Raw genomic sequence first — 22,397 nt, forward strand, 5'->3', positions numbered from 1 at the left:
TGTTTTTTGTTTTTCAGAAACAGGGTTTCTCTATGTTGGCCAGGCTGGTCTCGAACTCCTGCACTCAAGCAGTCCTCCCGCCCCGGCCTCCCAAAGTGCTGGGATTACAGGCATGCACCACCCTGCCTGGTCCAGTTTTATTTATTCTCTTTCAGTTCTTACTGGCTTTATTTCATGTTTGCTCTTGCTGAACTGGCCAGGATTTTGAGCGTAATGCTGATGTCATGATAGTAGACATTAGAAGAAAAGCACATACATTCTTACCATTTAATTTTATGTTTGGCTGGGCACAGTGGCTCCCACCTGTAATCCCAGCACTCTGGGAGGCCAAGGCAGGTGGATCACCTGAGGTCAGGAGCTCGAGACCAGCCCCGCCAACATGATGAAACCCTGTTTCTACTAAAAATAGAAAAACTAGCTAGGTGTGGGAGCACATGCCTGTAATCTCAGTTACTAGGAAGGCTGAGGCGGGAGAATTGCTTGAACCCAGGGGCAGAGTTTGCAGTAACCTGAGATCACGCTGCTGCACTCCAGCCTGGGCAACAAAGCAAGAGTCTGTCTCAAAAATAAATTTTTAAAAAAGTTATGTTTGCTATGGAGTTTTGTTGCTGCTGCTTCATGCATTTCCTTTATCAGATTATAGAACTTCCTTCTATTTTCTTTTTTCTTTTTTTTTTTTTTTTTTTTAATTTGAGACAGAGTCTTGCTCTGTCATGCAGGCTGGAGTGCAGTGAAGCAATCTCAGCTCACTATAACCTCTGCCTCCCAGGTTCAAGCGATTCTCCTGCCTCAGTCTCCCAAGTCGCTGGGACTACCGGCGTGTGCCACCACGCCCAGCTAATTTCTGTATTTTTAGTAGACACAGGGTTTCGCCATGTTGGCCAGACTGATCTTGAACTCCTGGCCTCAAGTGATCCACCCCCCTCAGTCTTCCAAAGTGTTGGGATTACAGGCGTGAGCCACTGTGGCCGGCCCCTTCTATTTTTATTTGCCAAGCGTTTTTATTATGAATAGATAGCAGATTTTATCAAATGCCTTTTCTGCACCTGTTGAAATGATCATGTGACTTTCCTCCTTTATTCAGTTATCGTAGTGGATTAAAATGATTTGATTTTCGAATGTTCTGCCGAACTCGTATTCCTTGAATAAATCTAATTCAGCTGTGAGGTATTATGGCATTTTGTACAAGTATGGCTAGGTTCTATTTGCTAATATTTTGCTTAGAACTTTTGTATCTATGACATAAATGAGACTGGCTTATTATTTGCTCTGCTTATAATATCCTATTTTGGTATTAAGGTTATTCTTGGCCTCATAAATCAAGTTGAAAAGCATTTTCTCATCTCTGGAAAGTTTTAGTAAGATTGGCAGTTTTCTTTAAATGTCAGATAGGATCCACTGGTGAAGCCAGATGGGTCTGGAAATTTCTTTTTGGAAATTTTTTAAATTAAAGATTCCATTTATTTAACCTAGAAGACTACTCGTATTTTCTATTTTTTTTTTTTTTTTTTTTTGTCGTTTTGCTAAGTTGTGTTTTCTAGGAACTGGCCTGTTATACTTAGGCTTTCACATATATCTGCATGATGGCTTGGGTTTTTACAGCTGTAGGCTCTGCACTAATGTCACCCACCCCTTCCTGAAGCTGATTACCTGCACGTTCTCTCTTACTCCTTGAACATTCTTCAAGGGGGGCTGGGTTTCTTAGGTTCGCAGGAACTGTTTCTCCCTCTCTCTCTCTCTCCCTCTTTTCTCTTCCTCTATCCACAGGGATTTAACTGGACTCTGTTCATACAAACTGTGCTATCCTCTGTCAAAATCAAGCTGCTGCCAGATGAGGAAGTGGTGGTCTACAGCATCCCCTACCTGCAGAACCTTGAAAACATCATCGACAGCTACTCAGCCAGGTGAGGCCCAGGGAGGGTCTCCAAAGGCCTCAGCATCTTTGCCTCTGGTCTCCCGTCCTCCCCAACACAGCTTCTGCTCCCAGGAGGCGACCCTATGAAGCATCTGCCCTGAGGGGTGTGGGACATGACGGGTTAAGCTTTAGTGGCCAGTGGAGCCTTACATTAAAGATGGGTCACGTCCCAAGCACCCAGGGCGGATGGGCTGGATCTTGGAGGAGGTGTTCTCCAGCACCCATAACTCTCTGTTTGGGGTGGAACGTGCTGGCCAAGGGCCCTAAGCCATATCTCCTCCCTTGCAAAGACCTCTCACCTGCTCTCCCCCTCACCCTCTACCTTCTGCCCGCAGGACCATACAGAACTACCTGGTCTGGCGTCTGGTGCTGGACCGCATTGGCAGCCTAAGCCAGAGATTCAAGGACACACGAGTGAACTACCGCAAGGTGAGCCCCCGCCCCACCCGGAGCCTGGCCCGGCACTCATTCATTCAGGCCACGATGCTGAGCATAAGCTGTGGGCAAGTACCGAGGGTCACAGCCATGGACGAGGCAGGGTGAGGCGCCTACCCTGGTCAACCATGAGCAGTCAACAAGGCAGAACACAGCTCTGCCAAAACCACAGAGCATGATGTGGTGCGGAGGCAGGGAGGGACGAGGGCAGGGAGCGTTGCTCCGGGGAGGTGACATTTGAGACCTTAAAGGCCTGAAGAGAAGGCAGGGTGATTTCCCGGGAGAAGAAACAGCCAGTGCCAGTGCAGAGGCCAGAGGCAGGAGCAGGCAGGGGCCAGGGGCCAGACCCGGGGTCAGCAGGGGACAGGAAGGAGAAGAGGGCAGGGAGGGAGGTGAGGTGACTGCGGGCCGCAGCAGCCGGTTTGGGTTGTACTCCCCGTCTGAAAGCTGCCAGGGTGCTAAGAGCAGAGACTCGGTCAGATTTCCTGCTCTGTAGTCACTGTGGCTGCTCCCGGCTGGGGTGAAGGTGGAGACAGGGAACCGCAGGGAGGCCCTAGGGGGGTTCTGGCTGTTCTAGAGACAGTGAGCTGAGTAGGGGGCAGGGTCAGCATGGAGGCCAATGTGGTCACCCAGGTGAGGTGACGGGTTTGGCCAGGGTGGTGGCAGACAGACAGACGCAGGGGAGGTATTGACCACAGCAGCTGAGGGATTGGGTATAGAGGCTAAGGGCAGAGGGGAGTCGGGACTCTCAAGACCTTTGCTGGAGTAATGAGAGGGACAGAGGCCCCCACTGCAATGGGGAGACTGAGGCAGAGGCAAACTGGGGGCAAGTCAAGCCTTCTGGTGCCATGGGGGCTCAGAGACATCTGTGAGCCAAGCGTCAGTGGGGCACTGAGTCTAGGAGCTTCTGGGGAGGCAGAAAGGGCTGCCCCCTTTCCTAGGGGGCAGGAAGTCCTGCAGCCCAGAAGGTGTGGCACGACGCTGGGCACGACGCTGGGCAGGACGCTGGGCAGAGCGCTCCCTGGGCTTGCCTGAGTCTGGGGTCTAGAGTCTCGTGCCCCTGTGTCCCTGGGGACAGATGAGCAGGTGTTCTCACAGCTGCTTCAACAATGGGGAAACCAGGGCCTGGGAGCTGGTGGCTGAGAGGCTCGTGGTCCCAGGCCTTGCTCTGGGGTCAGCGCCATCCGAGTGCCTTGGGACTGGGGCCAGAGTCCTGGAGAGCAGAGTCCAGCCAGACAGCCAGGACAGGGACTGGGGAGGAACCCCCCAGCTTCCCAGGGTAAAGGCCCAGCTCTCAGGTGGGGGAGGCCCCCCAATCACAACAGCATGCCCATCCTCCCTCTGCCACTGCAGCACCCAGAGGCAAGGCTGAGACCATCCCATGCCCCCTGCTGGCCCCGGGGCACCCTGAGTCTGAGGATAGGTGGGTCTGCTCACCCTGTAAGCCCAGGGCCCCATGCCAGGCCTGGCGAGGCTGACGTGGGGGCCAGTGGGATGAATGGGTGGCCCCGCCAGGCACTGTTCGGCACGATGGTGGAGGAGGTACGCTGGCGTGAGTGTGTGGGCTACGTCAACAGCAATATGGAGAACGCCGTGGGCTCCCTCTACGTCAGAGAGGCATTCCCTGCAGACAGCAAGAGCATGGTGGGCACCCCTCATCCATGGCCCACCGGGGGCCAGCCTTCCGCAGGGACACTGAGCCTCCCTGCCCTGGGACTCCCACCCTGCCCAGGCTCAGGGGCCCCTGGGAGAGCCACACCTGCCCCAGTGCACCAGACAGAGGGAGGCCAAGGGAAGCCATGCCCGCCTCCATGCCCCTGACCCCAGCTGACCATCAGGCCCCACTCCTGGGCCCTGCAGGTTCAGCTGGGAAAGGCACAGGTGGTACAAGTTGCCCCAGGCCCATGAGGACCCACAGCCCAGCAGGGAGGACCCTGAAGTTGGGTGGTCATCTCGTCCCCCCAGCAGCCCCACATCTCACCCGAGAGGCCCACAGCTGGGCAGCCCAGGGCCTTGTCCCAGCGAGGCTCAGACCAAACCTCCCCAAAGCCCTCGAAGGTTGGTCATCTGCCCTCCAGACGAGTCTGGGACACGAGGGCCATGCCTGCTTCCCAGGTCAGAGAACTCATTGACAAGGTGCGGACAGTGTTTGTGGAGACACTGGATGAGCTGGGCTGGATGGACGAGGAGTCCAAGAAGAAGGCACAGGAGAAGGTACGTGGCTCGCAGAGGCCGGGGCAGCCCCAACTAGATCTGGGCACGGGCAGCACTGCCCCGAGAAAGCTGCCTGACAGCCCCCATGGGGAGAAGGCAGCCCCAGGAGGCACAGACAGGACCACTCGTCCACTGTGGAGCTGAGGAAAAGCAGACAAGGGTGGGAAGCCAGGCCTGGGACATCCACAGTGCCCCCCAGGAGCCAGCGGGGGTAGCAGTGGCCTCGGGAGCGAGGCTCAGACCCACCAGAAGCCCCTCTGGACCCAAGTGACAGACGGCAGCCAAGTGACCCCTCCAGGGCCCCTGCCCCCACTCGGACCCCTGGTGGGCTGTTGGGCTGAAGGTCAGGTGGGCAGAGCCAGACCTGTGACGGGCTTTTGGGTTCTAGGTCAGGTAGGCTGAGCCTTCAATGCTCTGTCCCCATTAAACCTCCTCAGAGACTGCAAGGTGAGGGCCAAGTCCCGGAGCCCCCGAGTCCCTCACCCACAGGACAGGGATAGCACAGCCAGGACGCCCGGGGCCGACCCCTCCCACAGTGGGGCACTAACTGACCGGCCCCAGGGCTGACCCCATACGCAGTGGGGCACCCACTGGCCAGTCCCTCCTCCCCATTCAGGCCATGAGCATCCGGGAGCAGATTGGCCACCCTGACTACATCCTGGAGGAGACGGACAGGCGCCTGGACGAGGAGTACTCCAACGTACACCCCTCACCCCAGCCCTAAACCGCCCCCTACACCGTGGACATGGGCCCTGATTTCCTGGGGGGTCCTCTGTGCCAAACCCTGCGCCCTCGTCCTGGATGCTAACATAGCTATCCTCACCGAGCCCTAGGGTGGTGGCTCCAGCACTACCCTCAGTGTACAGATGGGGAAACTGAAGCCTGGAGGGATGAGGGACTTGCTCAGAGTCACGTAAATGCTCACAGCCAGGGCTGCCCCACCCACCTGCACCCACAGCCGACTGTCCACGTGCAGACGCCTGGCGAGGCTTGAGGTCCTTCCCCAACCACCCGGGACCTCTCCCCTTGCCCCTCTGAGGGCCCAGCCCGAGCATCTGGCAGTGACTGCACCTCTCCCATAGCTGAACTTCTCAGAGGACCTGTACTTTGAGAACAGTCTGCAGAACCTCAAGGTGGGCGCCCAGCGGAGCCTCAGGAAGCTTCGGGAAAAGGTGGACCCAAATCTGTGAGTGGCATCGCTGGCACGGCATGGGGGGGCCACGGAGTGGCCAGTAAGGCATACAGGGCTACCTGCCAGGCGGGGAGACTGGATGCATGGCTGGGGTCCAGTGCCAGCTCAGGGGGGACAGTCACTGGGCCCATCTTCACCCTCTGCTTTCTGGGGCCCAAGTCGCCTCCTCCTCAGGGACCCCAGGAAGGAACCAGATCTTGGGATAGGCCTCGGCCCCTCCTCTGGTGTGGCCAGGGTGGGCTCTGGTCCACCGAGGCAGAGAGAGCCCAGAGGGAGGGTCCCCAGAGAGGCGGCTCCCAGAGACCGGCTTGTCTATCACAGCTGGATCATGGGGGCAGCGGTGGTCAATGCATTCTACTCCCCAAACCGAAACCAGATTGGTAAGTTCATCCCCCTCCCCGCCCACCCAAGCCTTTTGGTGCCAGAGTTGAAGGGGCGGCTTGCAGCCCCCTGCCCATCCCTTCCTCCTGGGGGCACCCCAGCCTGTTCTCAGAACGCTCTCCTGCATCACCCCTTGCTGCCCATGGGGAACATTCGCTCCCATGCCCATCAGGGGCTTAGGGAGGGACTTGGCCGGCTGCATGGACCCTTTCCTGCAGACAGAACAGGATGGTGGGAGGAGGCCAGACTGAGGTCCTGGGTCTGCCAGGCATGAGCCCGCCCAGCCTCTGAACCTCCCTGTCCTCATCTGTAAATTGAGGGGGTCCTGACCTCTGCCTCCCTGTCTGTGGGATCAAGTGTGAGAACCCCTGGCAGCGCCATCCCTGAGCCTGGCACACAGGAGAACCCCTGGCGGCGCCATCCCTGAGCCTGGCACACAGGAGAACCCCTGGCAGTGCCATCCCTGAGCCTGGCACACAGGACAACCTGTGGCGGCACCACCCCTGAGCCTGGCACACAGGAGATGCATCCGCTCACCGTTTGTTCTTTGTCCCACCTTGGGGACAGTGTTCCCTGCCGGGATCCTCCAGCCCCCCTTCTTCAGCAAGGAGCAGCCACAGGCCTTGAACTTCGGAGGCATTGGGATGGTGATCGGGCACGAGATCACGCATGGCTTTGACGACAATGGTGAGGGGCCACCCCTCCAACCACACATGCCCTCCCCTCTCCGCAGAGAAGCAGCCGGGAAGGGGTCTGGGGGCGCTCCATTTAACCCCTTCGTGGTTTTAATGGGGACACCGAGGCCAGGTCCTCAGGGAGCTGTGGGGGCAGAGCAGGCCTTGAATGCCAGGCTGGGGCCCTGTCTGGGGGCACTGACTCCCAGCATGGCGGAGGGGACCCAGGGACTCCAGCCCATGACCCTGACTCCACCTGGCACTGGGCACTTCCCTCCCACGGCCTGTGACATAGGGATGACGACACTGCCCAGCACAGCAGTGAAGCCCAGATCCCAGCTTGGGGAGCCTCTCCAGGCGGCCGGCATCCTCCACCAGGGGAGTGTGCCACCCCCGCCATGGCCATGCTGATCTCCACCCCTTGGTGGGGACTGCCCTGCCTGGGACAGGGGCCCCAGCTAGTTTTCCCCTGTGGCTCGGCCATCGGGACATTCCGTGGGCAGCCCTGTGTCCCCAGGGACCACATACTCCCCTCACCTGGGGTTTACAGTTTGGGCACCACAAGAGGAGCCCTTAAACCATGATGCCTCCGAGACCACAGGACCCAGGCGCTAGGCCCTAGCCCCAGGGGGTGGCATGGGAGACCACTGAAGCCCTCCCTCCCTGAGGGCTGTGTAGCCGCAGACAGCTGCTGCTCTTTGGAGCCGGTGCCTGCTCAGACCATGGGCTCTCCGTACTGGGGCTGGCTGCAGGAGGGCCCAGGCACAGTGGTTGCCGTGGGGCTGAGCACAGTGCAGCCAGGGGCATGTGGGCAGCCCTCCTCTGCCCCTGCCCAGGCCGGAACTTTGACAAGAATGGCAACATGATGGATTGGTGGAGTAACTTCTCCACCCAGCACTTCCGGGAGCAGTCGGAGTGCATGATCTACCAGTACAGCAACTACTCCTGGGACCTGGCGGACGAACAGAACGTGAGCACTGCCACCAGCACCGAGGCTGCGGGGGGACTGGATCCCCAGCCCCGGCCCTGAGGGAGAGGGGAGTCAGGGCGGGGGCTGCCCCAGTCCTGTCTCCTGTGCACAGGTGAACGGATTCAACACCCTTGGGGAAAACATTGCCGACAACGGAGGGGTGCGACAAGCCTACAAGGTGGGGCCTGGCAGGGCAAGGTGGGGTCTGGCAGGGGAGGGGGTATTAGCATGGCAGGAGAGGGGGCATCAGGGGCTCATTCAGGATGAGCACCATGCAGTGGGCTGCCTGGCCAGGGATCCCCCCTGGAGCCCAGTTCAGGGGTCTCTGAGTGACTGAGGTGGTGAGCACTCATCCATGGAGTGTGCGAGGGGCCCTTGCACAAAGTCGCTGCAGCAGCAGGACCCCCACAGGGGTAGGTCCTAGGGCCAGATCTCTGCTCTGCCCTGAGATCTGAGGGTTCTGGAGTCCAGGCTGGCAGGCCTGAGCCCAGCTCCCATCCGGTGCCTGCAGGCCTACCTCAAGTGGATGGCAGAGGGTGGCAAGGACCAGCAGCTGCCCGGCCTGGATCTCACCCATGAGCAACTCTTCTTCATCAGCTATGCCCAGGTGGCAGCCACAGTCCTGTTCCCACCATCCCCACGCTTCCCCACTCATCTCTGGAGGGCCTGCCCTGGGGTGCCTCCAGGGACCAGAACCCAGCGTGGAAGGCCCCTTGGGGGGAAAGCATGAGGGGCAGGGGGTGGGAGCTGGAGAGGATTCCAATGCTGATGGGAGGAGGGGGCACCTGCTGGCTCCCCTCGCCCCACCCTAGAAGGGGCAGCCTGGCGATAGTGGAGACCCTCCCCCACCCCTCCTGGCCACCCCATCCCTGTCACCTGCAGCCACACCCCCCACATGCCCACAGGTGTGGTGCGGGTCCTACCGGCCCGAGTTCGCCGTCCAATCTATCAAGACAGACGTCCACAGTCCCCTGAAGTACAGGCAAGTGCTCCCATACCCACAACCCCTTTGCCACCCACAACCCCCTCACCCCCACCCCAGTGGCCTGTAAGAGTTAAAGAAGAAAGCACAAAAAGTGGCTCAGCAAAGACAGGTTTATTTTGAGAATCAACCTGAGAGGTGCTTCTAGCCGATTTCAGTCAGGAACATTCTCTCACAGACTAAGGGTATTTAAGGGTTTAGGAAGGGGGAGCCTACCGCAGGCTGGGAATGTTTCTGTGTGAAGCAAAGTTTTATTGCAGAGTTGGAATATCTCTGGTTGGAGGGGAGGTTATTCTCGGGATTGGCATGTTTCTGGTCACATGGGGGTTTATCTCACAGTTGAAATGTTTCTGGTCATACTGACATGAGCCATCAGGCTGATGTTTTGGGCTGGTTTTTAATCATGGGGAACTTAAAATGGCCGTGTTTGTCCAAGATGGCAATGCTCCTGCTGTCACACCCACCCACCCACAGGGTACTGGGGTCACTGCAGAACCTGGCCGCCTTTGCAGACACGTTCCACTGTGCCCAGGGCACCCCCATGCACCCCAAGGAGCGATGCCGCGTGTGGTAGCCAAGGCCCCGCCGCGCTGCGCGGCCCACGCCCATCCGCTGCTCTGAGGCATCTGTGCGGAGAAGGTGCAGCCAGCGGCAACCCAGCATGTGTCCCGCCCCGGCCGACCATGCCAAGCCTGCCTGCCAGGCCTCCGCACCTGGCCTAGGGTGCAGCCACCTGCCCGACACCCAGGGATGAGGAGTGTTCAGTGCAGTACCTGGCCCAGAGTCCCCTCTATGGACACCCACAGGGCTCAGCGCCCCCGTCACAGCCCTATAGAGACGATCAACTGTGTCCTGCCCACCCTCCAAGGTGCATTGCCAATATCCACAGCTTCAGACTTGAGCTAAGTAAATGCTTCAAATAAATCAGAGGCCTTGCTTGTCTGGGAGGGACCAGGGTGGGCAGACAGGTGGCAGTGGCCTTGGGCAAAACAGCTGCCCGGGGATGGGGGGAGAATGACAGCTGGGAGCTGATGGGGAGGGAGCCAGTTCCAGTCAAGTCTCCTAGGGTCCAATGTCAGGGCCAGCAGTGACCAGGATGCCTCCAAGTGCCCACCCCAGGGACCACACATTCAGATGCGGGGAGCCCCACTGGGGCGTCGGGGGACCCAGAGAGCTGCAGCTGGGAACCTGACATTTTAGCTTTGTGTAACTGAAAACCAGAGGAGGGGCTGAACCAAAGGGATGCGGTGGGTCACCTGCTATGCATTTTTAAATGGCCACTGAGAGGGTGGGGTTGGGGCAGGAAGGGAGCCGGGAGACCCGCAGGAGCCCACAGTGGCCCCCAGGTTTGGACTAGGGAGTGCAGGGAGGGCTGCGGTTGTCACCGGCCTGCATGGAAGGGGAGGGCCTGAGCAGGTAGTCTGACCTGGGAGGTAAGGGGTTCTGCTCTGGGCCTGTTAGGATCCCCAAGGAAAGGTGGCCAGGAAGCTGGACGTACCTAACTGGACTAAGACCCTACCAGGCCGGCCGCCCCACAGGCCATCCCCAGCAGGTGCAAACAATGATTCTGGCATCAGTAAAGGGCCTGGGGGCAGGCTGGCCCATCACCTGAGAGTCTCCAGGGTCCACCCACCCCACCAGGTGGAATCAAGCCCAACTCTGCCCTGAAAACCCAACTCTCCTGAGTGGCTCCCACCAGACACGGCACTGACCCCGACCCTGCTGCAGCTGACCCCACACACCTCTCCTGACATGGGTTCGGGCCTGTCGCCTTTGAAGGGGCTGACAGGGCAGTGAGGTTACCATCCCCAGTGCCCCACAGGCCAAAGGCCCAAGGTCTCCAGAGACACTCGCAAAGCAGGAAGATGACACCTGGGACTCACAGCTACCCTGCCCGCCCCGAGGGCTTCAACAGTGAGCGAGGCGGGAGCTATGGAGGATGCAGGGCTCAGCGCTTGTGAAGCAGTGCATGGCCAGGAACTGCAGTGTTTTGTTTTGTTTTGTTTTTTTGAGATGGAGTCTCGCTCTGTCGCCCAGGCTGGTGTGCAGTGGCCAGATCTCAGTTCACTGCAAGCTCCGCCTCCCGGGTTCACGCCATTCTCCTGCCTCAGCCTCCCGACTAGCTGGGACTACAGGCACCCACCACCATGCCTGGCTAGTTTTTTGTATTTTTTTTAGTAGAGACGGGGTTTCACCATGTTAGCCAGGATGGTCTCGATCTCCTGACCTCATGATCCGCCCGTCTCGGCCTCCCAAAGTGCTGGGATTACAGGCTTGAACCACCGCGCCCGGCCAGGAACTGCAGTTTTAACAGCTCGTTGCTGCTGGTGGATCAGGAGAGGTTTGGCATCCCGGCCTAGCGACTCCACAACGGTTCTTCCAAGTGGACTTCCACCTTACCCAGGGCAGCAGCCGCCATCCAGATCCTCAGAGGCCAGGGCCTTCGCCTCCCTCACACCTCTCGGTCACACTGCGGGGACAGCAGGGGCCCATGGGGCCACTGGACACTGGACCAGACAAATGCCTGAGAGGGTCCCCTCAGACAATCCCCAGCCCTCCTGAGGGTGAGAGAACAGGCCTCTCTCTGCCCACCATGTGTCGCCCCCACCTCTGAGGACAGCCTTTGCGGTACCTGTCCATCCAGCCATGCTGCCTTTCGGCCCCTCTCAGCCTGTCCCCGCTGCAAGTGGCATCCACATCCCAGGGCACAATTGGCATGACGCCCAAGGTGCTGTGACTCAGCTCCCAGCCAGGCTGAGTGCTCCTCCCAGGGGACCTGGGGGCAGGGCATGGGTTGGCAGGCAGTGCCCCCAAGGCCTAGCTCACCTGAGGCGGGTTGCTAGCACAGACCTCCACAGAGATGCCCAGGGCCTGCAGGATGTGCTCCTGGGGGACATAATCGCCTGGGGACTTCTGAACGAAATGCAGCAGCACTTTGTCACCACCTGTAGCAGCGGGCAGGCAGTCAGGGCGCCCCGAAGGCTGCCTGCACCTCGAAGCCACGTACTAGGAGGAGGGAGGGCGGGGCAGACCTGGCTGGCCATATCCCCCACTCAGCTACCCAGATGAATGAGCTGTTCTGCTACAGCCCAGCTCAGCCCAGCAGACATGCAGAACCAGGCCACATTGCGGTGGAGGGGCTGTGATGAGATTGACAAGCCAGAGAGAGGGCCTGGGCTAGGCCACCAAGCTCAGCAAGGTCCTCCCTGAGGCAGTGGCCGGGGCCCCTCCCTCAACCCACCTTTGCTGACCACCAGCAGCCCTCCGCTCTGCAGCAGGTCCCCAGACAGGTTCCCCTGGATGCCAACAGCCTTGGCCTGTCAGGAGTGGGCAAAGCCTGGGTCAATCCTAGAGGAAAGGCCCCCGGGAGCTCCCACTACCCCCCGGCCTGTACAGCCTTGACCCACACAAACCTTGGCAGCCACATCACGCACAGGCTTCCCCAGAGCCGCCGGGAGGATGCTCAGGCTGTTGTACCTGCGAAGACACCAGGTTGCTTGGCCAGACTCCAGAGAAGCCTGGGTCCAGAGCCTGCTCGAGTGTCCACAGACCAGTTCCTAGGTCAGGCCCCACTCCACCCCACCACCCACCTCACCAGGGCTCAGATATGGTCCAGGCAGCCAGATCAGCAGCCAGCCTAGCCCACCGGCAGGTTGGACACCGAGCCCAGTGGCTGTTGGCCAAGGGCCACAGAGGGTGCAGGGAGCATGGATGGAGCAGGCTGGGTGTGCTCAGGGATCTGGCTCAGCTGGCAACTGCCAAGCAAAGGAGGCAGTCTGTGGCACAAACACCAGAAAGCTAGGATGGCCCCTGATGGGGCACGAGGCTCCAACTTCTGAGGTGGTCTGGACACCGAAAGTAAGCCCTAGACAAGGTGGCTCATTACAGTCGCCCAGCACCCAAGAGAAGGCCTGGCAGAAGGGCTGGTCGACAGTGCCACCAGAGCCGCCTTGCCAGCAGGGAGAGGAGGTGGCAGGGAGTGGTGGGCACCCCGGGCCCTCCGCCCCATGCTACCTGAGGGTGCCCGTCCCCACTCACCGCTTGAAGCCCAGCTCCTTATAAAGCTGCTTGCTCTCATCCAGGTAGAGCTCTGGAAAGCGAGAGCCACAGATGTGTGCCCCAGGCCTGGAACCAGCCCCCAACCCACTCACCACCAAGAATCACCCTCCTCCTTGCGACCCTCTGTTCTTCTGCCCACCTCCGTGCTCAGCCCACCCACCCAAGGCCGGGAGAGGTAAAACAGGGCTGAGTGACCCCCTCCCCTCAGAAGAAGGGCTGAGTCCCAGAGGTGACAGGTGGAACCGGCGAGGCAGAGCTCGCCCAGACTCTGCTGCTAGGCTCAAGTCTGTGCAGGGCATCACCCAGCCACCAGCTGCGGGGCGGGGAGGCAGGGAGAGACGAGGGACGCTGACCTGTGGACATATCAAGGCCACTCCAGGAGACAGAAGAGCCAGGGCTGGGCAAGAAAGGGCCCCAAACGCCCTGAGTTTAGAGAAGGGTGTCTGCGCCTCCGCGTCGGGGAACAGGACGCACCTCCCGCGAAGTAGCCGCCGTCCAGGAACTCCTGCAGACCCAGGGCCTCGGGCCCTACGCCCACCAGACGCACACCGTGCTGGTCCAGGAGCCCCGCGAGGCCGCTGAGGTCCTGGGCGATCCAGCGGCACACCACGCAGCCGAAGCGCCGCAGCCCGGCCACCACGCACGCGCGATCCCGCCACAGGCTCCGCAGCTCCACGGCCTGCCAGGCGGCTGGGTCAGGGGCGCGCCCCGCGGCCCCCAGTCCCGCCCCAGCCCTGCGGCCCCCACCACCCCATCGCTGCCAGGGCGCCCGGGCAAGAGCCGGGGACGCGCCCACCGTCCTGCGCTCGCCCCGTCTCACCTCCCCGGTCACCGCATGCTTCAGGATGCACGCGCCCACGCGGGCAAGGTCCACCGTGTTCATGGCCGCGGCCGACCGCCCTGGTTCCCAGCTCCCCACTCCCCGCTCCTCGTTCCCAGATCCCGGCTCCTGGCTCCCAGATCCAGCCCCAGGCCCCGCCACGAGATGCCCCGGCCACGCCTCTCTCGCTGTCGCCGAGGTCCCGCCCTTTCCGGCTCGTCTCCGCCCCCGGCCCCCCAACAAGATGGCCGCAGAGCGCCCAGACACGCCTCTGGCCACGCCCCTTGCCGCACCCCGAGCCCTGCTCCGCCTCCTCGGATTCTCCCCTAGTCGCGCCTTGCTTCCCCTCCCACTCCAGGCCAAGCCTCGAGATCGCGGCGCCAAATCCCGCGTCCGCCTGCTTGGGTCCCTCCCGCCTCCTCAATCCGGGCCTTGCTGGATGGTTGCTGTCCCGCGTCCCGGTCCCGCCCCTAGCCCCGCCCCTAGCCCCGCCTTCCCGTTGGGCCCAGAGTTGGACTCCGTCGGCCATTGGCGCAGCAGGCGGAGCTGGGCGGTGCGACCCTCGGCGCGCGATGCGCCTGTGCGGAAGGTGGCGGGAGGCGGGCAGCAGGCTCACGGTGGTCCCGCGGGTTGGCTGGGGGCGGCGCACCCAGGGGTGGTCCAGGGAGCGGCGAGGGTCTCCCTTCGGGCTCGCGCGAAACTGGGCTGGATTCAAGGTTGAGGGGAGAGGGTGAGCGCAGGGGTCGCGGGCATAGGGGACCGCGGGCCGGGGTCTCCCGCGGGGCGGGGGTCCCAGCAATGGGGTGCGAGGGCTTAGCCTTTCCACGTGGTCTGGTTTTCGCTTGAAAATCCCCACAAATTCGGCTGTATCTCAATTATACATGGACGCGTTGTCTTGAATCATAAAATACTGTTCATGTCGTACTGGTTGCATATCAGCTTTTAACCCCCCAAACCTTGGGGCGAAATGGACCCCGGGGAGATAAACACAGCTCCCAGAAGTGCACTGCGGGTCAGGCGCCTGGCAGATGCGTCCCGTTCCTCCCCCACTGCAGCCCTGTGATAGCGTTTATCGCCGAGTTGGGCTGAGGGCAGGTCACGGCTTCACCCAGCCTGGGCTCCCAGCTGGGCGGGCCCGGCCTGGCAGAGTCTGTGCTCCTGGCTCCCCAGGCCCCAGAACAGTTCCAGGGGCCTGGGCGGGCTGGAGAAGGAAGGGGGAGCCCCCACACTGTATTCCAAATAATGGGAGGCCCAGGGGAGGTGCTGCTGCCCTCTCCTGTGCCCTCGCCCTGGGGTGGTGAAGGTCCAGACAGGGAAACGGAAGTCGTTCCTATGTCAGAAAGGGCAAAAGGCAAAACAAGGAAGGGGAATCCCGAGGAGGAAGGAGCTGTGGCAGCCCCAGAGCCCAGGAGTGCAGCCCCCAGAGACCAGGGCTACCCCTCTACCGTGTCGGACTGTGCAGGAGGGGCCCCTCTACCGTCTCGGGCTGTGCAGGAGGGGCCCCTCTACCGTGTCGGACTGTGCAGGAGGGGCCCCTCTACCGTCTCGGGCTGGGCAGGAGGGGCCCTCTGCCCTCTGGGGCTGGGCAGGAGGGGACCTCCACCCTCTCAGGTTGTGCAGGAGGGGCCCTCCACCGTCTGGGGCTGGGCAGGAGGGACCCATCTACCTTCTCCCGCTGCGCAGGAGGAGCCCTCCACCGTCTTGTGCTGTGCAAGCAGTGAGCAAGTGCCGCCTCCTTGGGAGCTGGGATCCCAGACGGGATTCAGCCATTTTCAGAGACGTCCCCAGAAACAAGAATGCAAGATCAATTCCTCGCCTGGCATCTCCCACCAGCGCCATCGCTGCAGGAGCCTCGCAGGAAGCCAGCGGGCAGAGGAGAGTGGGAAAGGAGCTTGCAGCCTTCCAGCGCCAGTGCTGCGGAGCAGAAGGTGGCTGGGAGGCTGAGATGCCATAAGAAAATAGCAGGGCCAGCCCGTGTGGCCGCTCAGATACATGCTGTGTGTGTGTTTGCGTATGTAGGGCCTGGAAAAACTCCACCTCCATCCTTTTGAGGTCCTGGCTGGGCCCAAGAGTTAAATCAACATAAGACAGATCATCATGCCAACGTATTTGATTCAGGTTGGATGTGGCTCAGGAGCCCTCCTAAGGAAATGAAGACTCAGTGAAGCAGCCTCAGTCACCCGTGTGCTGAGTTGGACGGAGAACAGTGAGGTTCCAGGAAGCAGCTAGATGATGTGAGGGCCTGAAAAGGTGAGAGGCATTTTATCAAGGACTGCACAGCATTTGCTGGGTCTCAGCTTCTCATCCTTGAGGATATGAGCTTTCTAGTGTAGGGAGAGCATCTTTCACCTGGGAATTTCATCTTCTGCTTTTAAGAAACACAAGAGAGATCAGAACAATCTTTTTGCACCTGTTATTTTTTTAATTGCCTTTAATTCCAAATAGTGACTGCCAGAGCAGCCTGCATTGGGGTGGCACCTTCTTAACTCTGCATGCTGTACATAACTGGCACACGTCACTTAAAATAAATAGACAGGTTTGCTTACTTTTTACTCAGGTGCAACGTAATTCAGAAAAGTGCAGACATGCTCAGTAGGCAGCTCCTTCTACACGCCTGTCGACTTTCTTTCATCGATGATGTATTGGTCGGCTCTCGCTAGGCTGTGCTGCTGAACAACTCACTAGCCTGGGTCAATCACAGCAACCAAGTTTCCCCTCCCACTCACGTTTCTTGTTGGCCACGGGGTGGCTCAGCTCCTAATGCCTCCTTCATTCTGGGGTCCAGGCTGAGCAAGCTGTGGCTCTCTGGAACATGTCGTTCTCCTGACCAAGGGAGGACACGGAGGAGAGATGGAGAAACCATGCCACACTCTCCCAGTGGCCGTCCACAGCTGGGATGTGTTCCTTGCACTCCCATGCCACTGGCCAGAGCAAGTCGTGTGGCCAAGGAGGCTGTCTGAGGGGCAGGGAAGAGCGCTTCCTTCTCCAGGTGGTGTCAGCTCTGGGACTGGGTTTTAGCTTTTCTTACAAGGGAAGAGCTGGCCCATTACTGCGGCAGGGATGCTGACAGAACACATGAAACTCTGGGGTCAGAGACAAAGGACTTTGTCATTCACGGCATGGCAGGCAGGTGCTCACCTGTGTGTTTGGTCTTACCCCTTTGCCCCCAAGTTCCACAGACACCATGCAGGTGGGCCTGGGTGGGCACTGCACAGTCAGTGGGTTTGCATGGCCACTGAGGAGCCCTGCACTGGGGGAGTTGGCTGTTTCTGCAGCAAGCAGTGAGCAAGCTGCTCTTTCTCCCTCAAGGACTCTCAGGGCAAACCACCCTGAGAAATGGGGGAGGGTAATCAGGGCCTGCGTTCCTGGCAGGCCCTGTGAGAGGTGGGGGGCACGAGACACTTGTGGAGGACTGCCCTCTTAACAGGAGAAGCTGCCAGTACCAGAGGCCAAAGAGAGTTACCCAGAGATTTCACTGGCACCCCTGGGCTGCCTGGTGCCACATACGTGAAAACAGTCGTTTCACTGAAGCTTGTCCACTCAGTAGCTGTTGAAGTGGGGAGGGTGTCTTAGTCTATTAAGGCTGCTATTTTAACAAACAAAAAAATATAAACTACCACAGACTGGGTGACTTTTAAAGAACAAAAATTGATTTCTCACATTTCTGGAGGCTGGAGGACCAAGATCAAAGCACTGGCACATTCAGGGTCTAGCGAGGACTCCTTCCTGGTTCCTAGCTCGCTTCCTCATGCTGTGTCCTCATAGGGCGGAAGGCACGAGGGGGCCCTCCAGGACCTCCTTTTTAAAGGCACGAACCCTGGCCAGGCACAGTGGCTCACACCTGTAATCCCAGCACTTTGGGAGACTGAGGTGGGCGGATCACCTGTGGTCAGGAGTTCAAGACCAGCCTGGCTAACATGGTGAAACCCTATCTCTACTAAAAATACAAAAGTTAGCTGGGCGTGGTGGTGCATGCCTGTAATCCCAGCTACTCGGGAGGCTGAGGCAGGAGAATCACTTGAACTCAGGAGGCGGAATTTGCAGTGAGCCAAGATCGCGCCACTGCATTCCAGCCTGGGCGACAGATTGAGACTTTGTCTCAAAATAAAATAAAATAAAATAAATAAATAAGGGCACTAACCCATTCCCGAGGGCTCCACCCTCACTGCCCACCTAAGCACATGCTAAAGCCCATCTCGTAATGTCATCGCATTAGGGATTCGGTTTCAGCACATGAACTGGGGGAGGGGACACAAACGGGGGAAATTGGCTCCACTGTGTGAACATTGTCAATACCAAGGCAGAGTCACTTACGCCAGGACCCAAGCAAACCGCCGCTGAGAAGCCTCTAGGAAAGGTTCCTCATGCCCGGGTGCCTACGATGAGAACTATTGCAGGGACTCCGACAGCACACAACATTCCAGATCAGCTCCTCCTATGAAGACGCCTCCCCAGCAACAATCGTGTTACCTGTGAGTGATCACCAACCCTGCAAGAAGCTCCTGTACGCCGGGCGCGGTGGCTCAAGCCTGTAATCCCAGCACTTTGGGAGGCCGAGACGGGCGGATCACGAGGTCAGGAGATCGAGACCATCCTGGCTAATACGGTGAAACCCCGTCTCTACTAAAAATACAAAAACTAGCCGGGCGAGGTGGTGGGCGCCTGTAGTCCCAGCTGCTTGGGAGGCTGAGGCAGGAGAATGGCGGAAACCCAGGAGGCGGAGCTTGCAGTGAGCTGAGATCTGGCCACTGTACTCCAGTCCGGGCGACAGAGCGAGACTCCGCCTCAAAAAAAAAAAAAAAAAAAAAAAGAAGCTCCTGTACCCAGTGAGGTTTATTCCAAAACAATCTGTGTAGACTTCCTCATCTCACCCATAAAAGAAGGATACACCTACGGTCCCCTACAGCCTGCATATCCCAGATTGCAATCCCCTGCCATCCCCCAGTAAACTTCGTTTGGAAGAGCCAGTCCCTCTGTTGTTTATTTTAAACTGACAAGTTGCAGCATCGTGGCCAGCAGCAGAAGTCCTACTAAAAGTCCTACTAGGCTTCTTGAGTCTGTGGGTTGGTATCTTTAATCAGTTTGGGAATTCTTCCATTTTATTTGTTTTTTGTTTGTTTGTTTGAGATGAAGTTTTGCTCTTATTGCCCAGGCTGGAGTGCAATGGCTGGATCTCAGCTCGCTGCAACCTCTGCCTCTTGGGTTCAAGCGATTCTCCTGCCTCAGCCTCCGGAGTAGCTGAGATTACAGGCGCCCACCACCATGCCCAGCTAACTTTAGTATTTTAGCAGAGACAAGGTTTCACCATGTTGGTCAGGTTGGTCTTGAACTCCTGACTTCAGGTGATCCACCCACCATGGCCTCCCGAAGTGCTGAGATTACAGGCGTGAGCCACCGCGCCCAGCTGGGAATTCTTTTTTTTAACCACTGTCTTACAGTGATGTCTCATTCTGTCCTTCCTTCCTTCCTCTTATTCTGGGAAGCCCAATACACATATATTAGATCTTTTAACTAATGCGTCTTGTTGAGTCGGAGTCACGTGAGTCTCCTGTTCTGTGTTGTGCTTTCATTTCCCACAGGTATTTCGGTGCCTGTTTGCACCGTTTCCGTTGCCCTGTCTCTGTCTCCCCTCCATGGTCTACCTGCCACCAGGTCCAGTCTGCTGTCACCCGTCTCATGAGGCTGACCTGCAGCCCTGGGCTGTCCCTTTGGTTCTCTCGTGTAGGTTCCAACCAGCTGTGGAATTCTCCATCCGGAGATCCCATTAGATGGCATTTCCTGTTTTTAGTAACACATTAATGAGTTATTTTAAAATACCTGTCTACTGACACTAACTAACTAAATAAAGGCACTAACCCATTCCTGAAAGCTCCACCCTCACTACCCACCTAAGCACATGCCAAAGCCCATCTCATAATGTCATCGCATTAGGGATTCGGTTTCAGCACATGAACTGGGGGAGGGGACACAAATGGGGGAAATTGGCTCCACTGTGTGAACATTGTCAATATCAAGGCAGAGTCACCTACATCAGGACCCAAGAAACTCACATCTGAGTTTCTGCTTCTGTTGCCTCTGTTTTCTTTTTTTTTTTTTTTTTTTTGAGATGGATTCTTGCTCTGTTGCCAGGCTGGCGTGCAGTGGCACAGTCTCGGGTCACTGCAACCTCCGCCTCCGGGTACAAGCGATTCTCCTGCCTCAGCCTCCCAAGTAGCTGGGACTACAGGCACGCACCACCAGGCCTGGCTAATTTTTGTATTTTTAGTAGAGACGGGGTTTCACCGTGTTGGCCAGGCTAGTATTGAACTCCTGACCTCAGGTGATCCACCCTCCACGCCCTCCTAAAGTGCTGGGATTACATGCGTGAGCCACCGTGCCTGGCCAGCCTCTGTTTTCTTTTGATTATGGCACACACCTTCCTGCCTCTTCTCATGTTTACATCTCTGTTCTAGCCCTGGGCCCTGCAGATGTTAGGGGAGGTGTGCCTAGTACACAAACATACATGTGTGCACAAAGATGGGTCACTGTCAGGGCGTGGGGAGATCGAAGGACCTGAATCAGACTAGGGCTTGTTCAGATGCTGGCTCTGGCACCACCCAGCTGGGTCACCATGGGTAAGTCACCACCTTGTCTAAGCCTCAGTTTCCTCATCTGTAAAACAGACCCTGGTAACCGCCTTTGCCATCCACACACTCAGTTGTCGGCCACTCTGGCCAGCACACCTTGCTTCTGAGGAGCAGGAATCTCAGCCCCGCTGTGGCTGAGAGGATGCTGGACACACTCGGTTGTCAGCCACTCTCACTCTGGCCGGCTCACCTTGCTTCTAAGCAGCAGGAATCTCAGCCCCGCTGTCGCTGAGAGGATGCCGGAGCACTCCAGCTCCACCCCAAATGGCCCCCGGCCCCCGCCATCCTGCCCATCCTCCTCCAGCAAAGCCCAGGATGTCCCCATGAGAAGCCTCAGGGACTCAACCAGGTGGGCAGGCTGCAGAGGACCCCTGAGAAAGGGCAGCTGTGTTTCCCCAAGTCTCACCCTATATACGCCAAAGATGGGATTTGATCGACTTTCTTTTTTATATTTATTTATTTATTTATTTTTGAGGCAGGATCTGGCTCTGTCACCCAGGCTGGAGAGCAGTGGAGCAATCTCAGCTAACTGCAACCTCTGCCACCCAGGCTCAAGTGACCCTCTCACCTCAGCCTCCCAAGCAGTTGGGACTACAGGTGTGTTCTGCCTGGCTAATTTTGTATTTTTAGTAGAGATGGGGTTTCACCATGTTGGCCAAGCTGGTCTTGAAGTCCTGACTTCATGCAATCCACCTGCTGCCACCTCCCAAAGTGCTGGGATCACAAGCTGAGCCACTGTGCCCAGCCTAAAAATTATTTTGTAATTGTGATAAGATATACGTAATGTAAAATTCACCATGTGGAGCATTTTAAGATCAGTTGAATGGCATTATATACATTCACATTGCTGTAGCCATCACCACCATCTATCTCCAGAATTTTTTGACAATGCTGAACTGGAACTCGGCACCTATAAAATGCTAACTGCCTCCCCCAGCCTGGCACCTACCACTCTACTTCCTCTCTATAAATTTGACAATTGTAGGCTCCTCATAGAAGTGGCATCATGGCCAGGCATGGTGGCTCACGCCTGTAATCCCAGCACTTTGGGAGGCTGAGACGGGCGGATCATGAGGTCAGGAGATCGAGACCATCCTGGCTAATACGGTGAAACCTCGTCTCTACTAAAAACTACAAAAAACTAGCTGGGCGAGGTGGCGGGCGCCTGTAGTCCCAGCTACTCGAGAGGCTGAGGCAGGAGAATGACGTGAACCCAGGAGGCGGAGCTTACAGTGAGCTGAGATCCAGCCACTGCACCCCAGCCTGGGCAACAGAGCGAGACTCCGTCTCAAAAAAACAAAAAAAGTGGCATCATAATGGCGTTTGTCTTTTATGAATGACTTAAGTCATGTGGCGTAAATTCCTCAACATCCATCCATAGTGCAGCCTGTGTCCAAATTTCCTTTTCAAGGCTGAGCACCCTTCCACTGGATCTTTCAGCCACATTTTCCTTATTCTTGTACCTGTTGATGGACTTTTGCGTGGCGTCCACATTCGAGCTCTTGTGAACACTGTGGCTGTGAACCTGGGTGTGCAAATATGTGCTCAAGTCCCTGCTTTCAATTCTTTGGGATCTATACCCAGAAGCGGAATGGCTGGATCACATGGTCATTGTAGTTTTAATTTTTTGAGGAACTGCCCTAATGTTTTCCACAACAGCTGCACCATGTCACATTTCCGCCAGCAGTGCACGAGAATTTTAATTTCTCCCCTTCCTCAGCAATAATTATTCCCCTCCTGGCCAGGCGCAGTGGCTCACGCCTGTAATCCCAGCACTTTGGGAGGCCGAGGTGTGTGGATCACCTGAGGTCAGGAGATCAAGACCAGCCTGGCTAACATAGTGAAACCCCGTCTCTACTAAAAATACAAAATTAGCACAGCATGGTGTCAGGTGCCTGTAGTCCCAGCTACTTGGGAGACTGAGGCAAGAAAATGCCTTGAACCCGGGAGGCAGAGGTTGCGATGAGCCAAGATCTCACCACTGCACTCCAGCCTGGGCAACAGAGCGGGACTCTGTCTAAAAAAAAAAAAAAAAAAAAATCTTGCTCTCTGTATTGGGGGCTTTAAAAGAAGCCATCCATCCCGCTGGGCCTGAGGTAGTCTCCCTGTTGTTCTGATTTGCAGTTCCC

The 22,397-nt window shown here is 57.8% G+C and overlaps 2 protein-coding genes across 3 annotated transcripts in view; one reads left to right on the forward strand and one right to left on the reverse strand.

The window, feature by feature from the left end:
* Positions 1 to 10,787, forward strand: part of MMEL1 (membrane metalloendopeptidase like 1) — a 41,354-nt gene extending 30,567 nt beyond the window's left edge. Inside the window, 13 exon segments of the mRNA XM_033228634.1 lie at positions 1,768 to 1,904; positions 2,251 to 2,344; positions 3,866 to 3,994; positions 4,466 to 4,564; positions 5,181 to 5,264; positions 5,647 to 5,750; positions 6,078 to 6,136; positions 6,705 to 6,824; positions 7,648 to 7,781; positions 7,894 to 7,959; positions 8,293 to 8,388; positions 8,687 to 8,763; positions 9,238 to 10,787. Coding sequence (XP_033084525.1) covers positions 1,768 to 1,904; positions 2,251 to 2,344; positions 3,866 to 3,994; positions 4,466 to 4,564; positions 5,181 to 5,264; positions 5,647 to 5,750; positions 6,078 to 6,136; positions 6,705 to 6,824; positions 7,648 to 7,781; positions 7,894 to 7,959; positions 8,293 to 8,388; positions 8,687 to 8,763; positions 9,238 to 9,337 — 1,299 coding nt within the window. The 3' untranslated portion in view covers positions 9,338 to 10,787.
* A 159-nt stretch (positions 10,788 to 10,946) lies between these two features.
* On the reverse strand, positions 10,947 to 14,044 carry PRXL2B (peroxiredoxin like 2B). Of its 2 annotated transcripts, none has more exons than XM_033228636.1 (7): positions 13,643 to 14,044; positions 13,297 to 13,501; positions 12,802 to 12,853; positions 12,177 to 12,240; positions 12,005 to 12,100; positions 11,590 to 11,676; positions 10,947 to 11,233 (listed from the first exon to the last, which is right to left on the reverse strand). In XM_033228636.1, the coding sequence occupies exons 1-7, from the start codon at positions 13,703 to 13,705 to the stop codon at positions 11,216 to 11,218; spliced, it is 585 nt and encodes a 194-aa protein (XP_033084527.1). In that variant the 5' UTR covers positions 13,706 to 14,044; the 3' UTR covers positions 10,947 to 11,215. The 2 variants fall into 2 exon arrangements, with proteins under 2 accessions (XP_033084527.1, XP_033084526.1); XM_033228635.1 differs by having other exon boundaries at positions 11,590 to 11,708; positions 12,005 to 12,080; positions 13,643 to 13,818.
* Positions 14,045 to 22,397: the final 8,353 nt, after the last annotated feature.

Source organism: Trachypithecus francoisi, unplaced genomic scaffold (assembly GCF_009764315.1).
Source record: "Trachypithecus francoisi isolate TF-2019V2 unplaced genomic scaffold, Tfra_2.0 Lachesis_group12, whole genome shotgun sequence".
Lineage (NCBI taxonomy): Eukaryota > Metazoa > Chordata > Mammalia > Primates > Cercopithecidae > Trachypithecus > Trachypithecus francoisi.

What these genes read in the sequence shown, in the direction of transcription:
- PRXL2B (XM_033228635.1), bottom strand. Translation starts at nt 13,705, where the DNA reads ATGAACACGGTGGACCTTGCCCGCGTGGGCGCGTGCATCCTGAAGCAT. An exon ending in AGCATGCGGTGACCGGGGAG is followed by an intron (nt 13,502 to 13,642) that starts GTGAGACGGGGC and finishes GCCGCCTGGCAG; the next exon opens with GCCGTGGAGCTGCGGAGCCT. An exon ending in TGCGTGATGTGGCTGCCAAG is followed by an intron (nt 12,081 to 12,176) that starts GTTTGTGTGGGT and finishes CACTCCTGACAG; the next exon opens with GCCAAGGCTGTTGGCATCCA.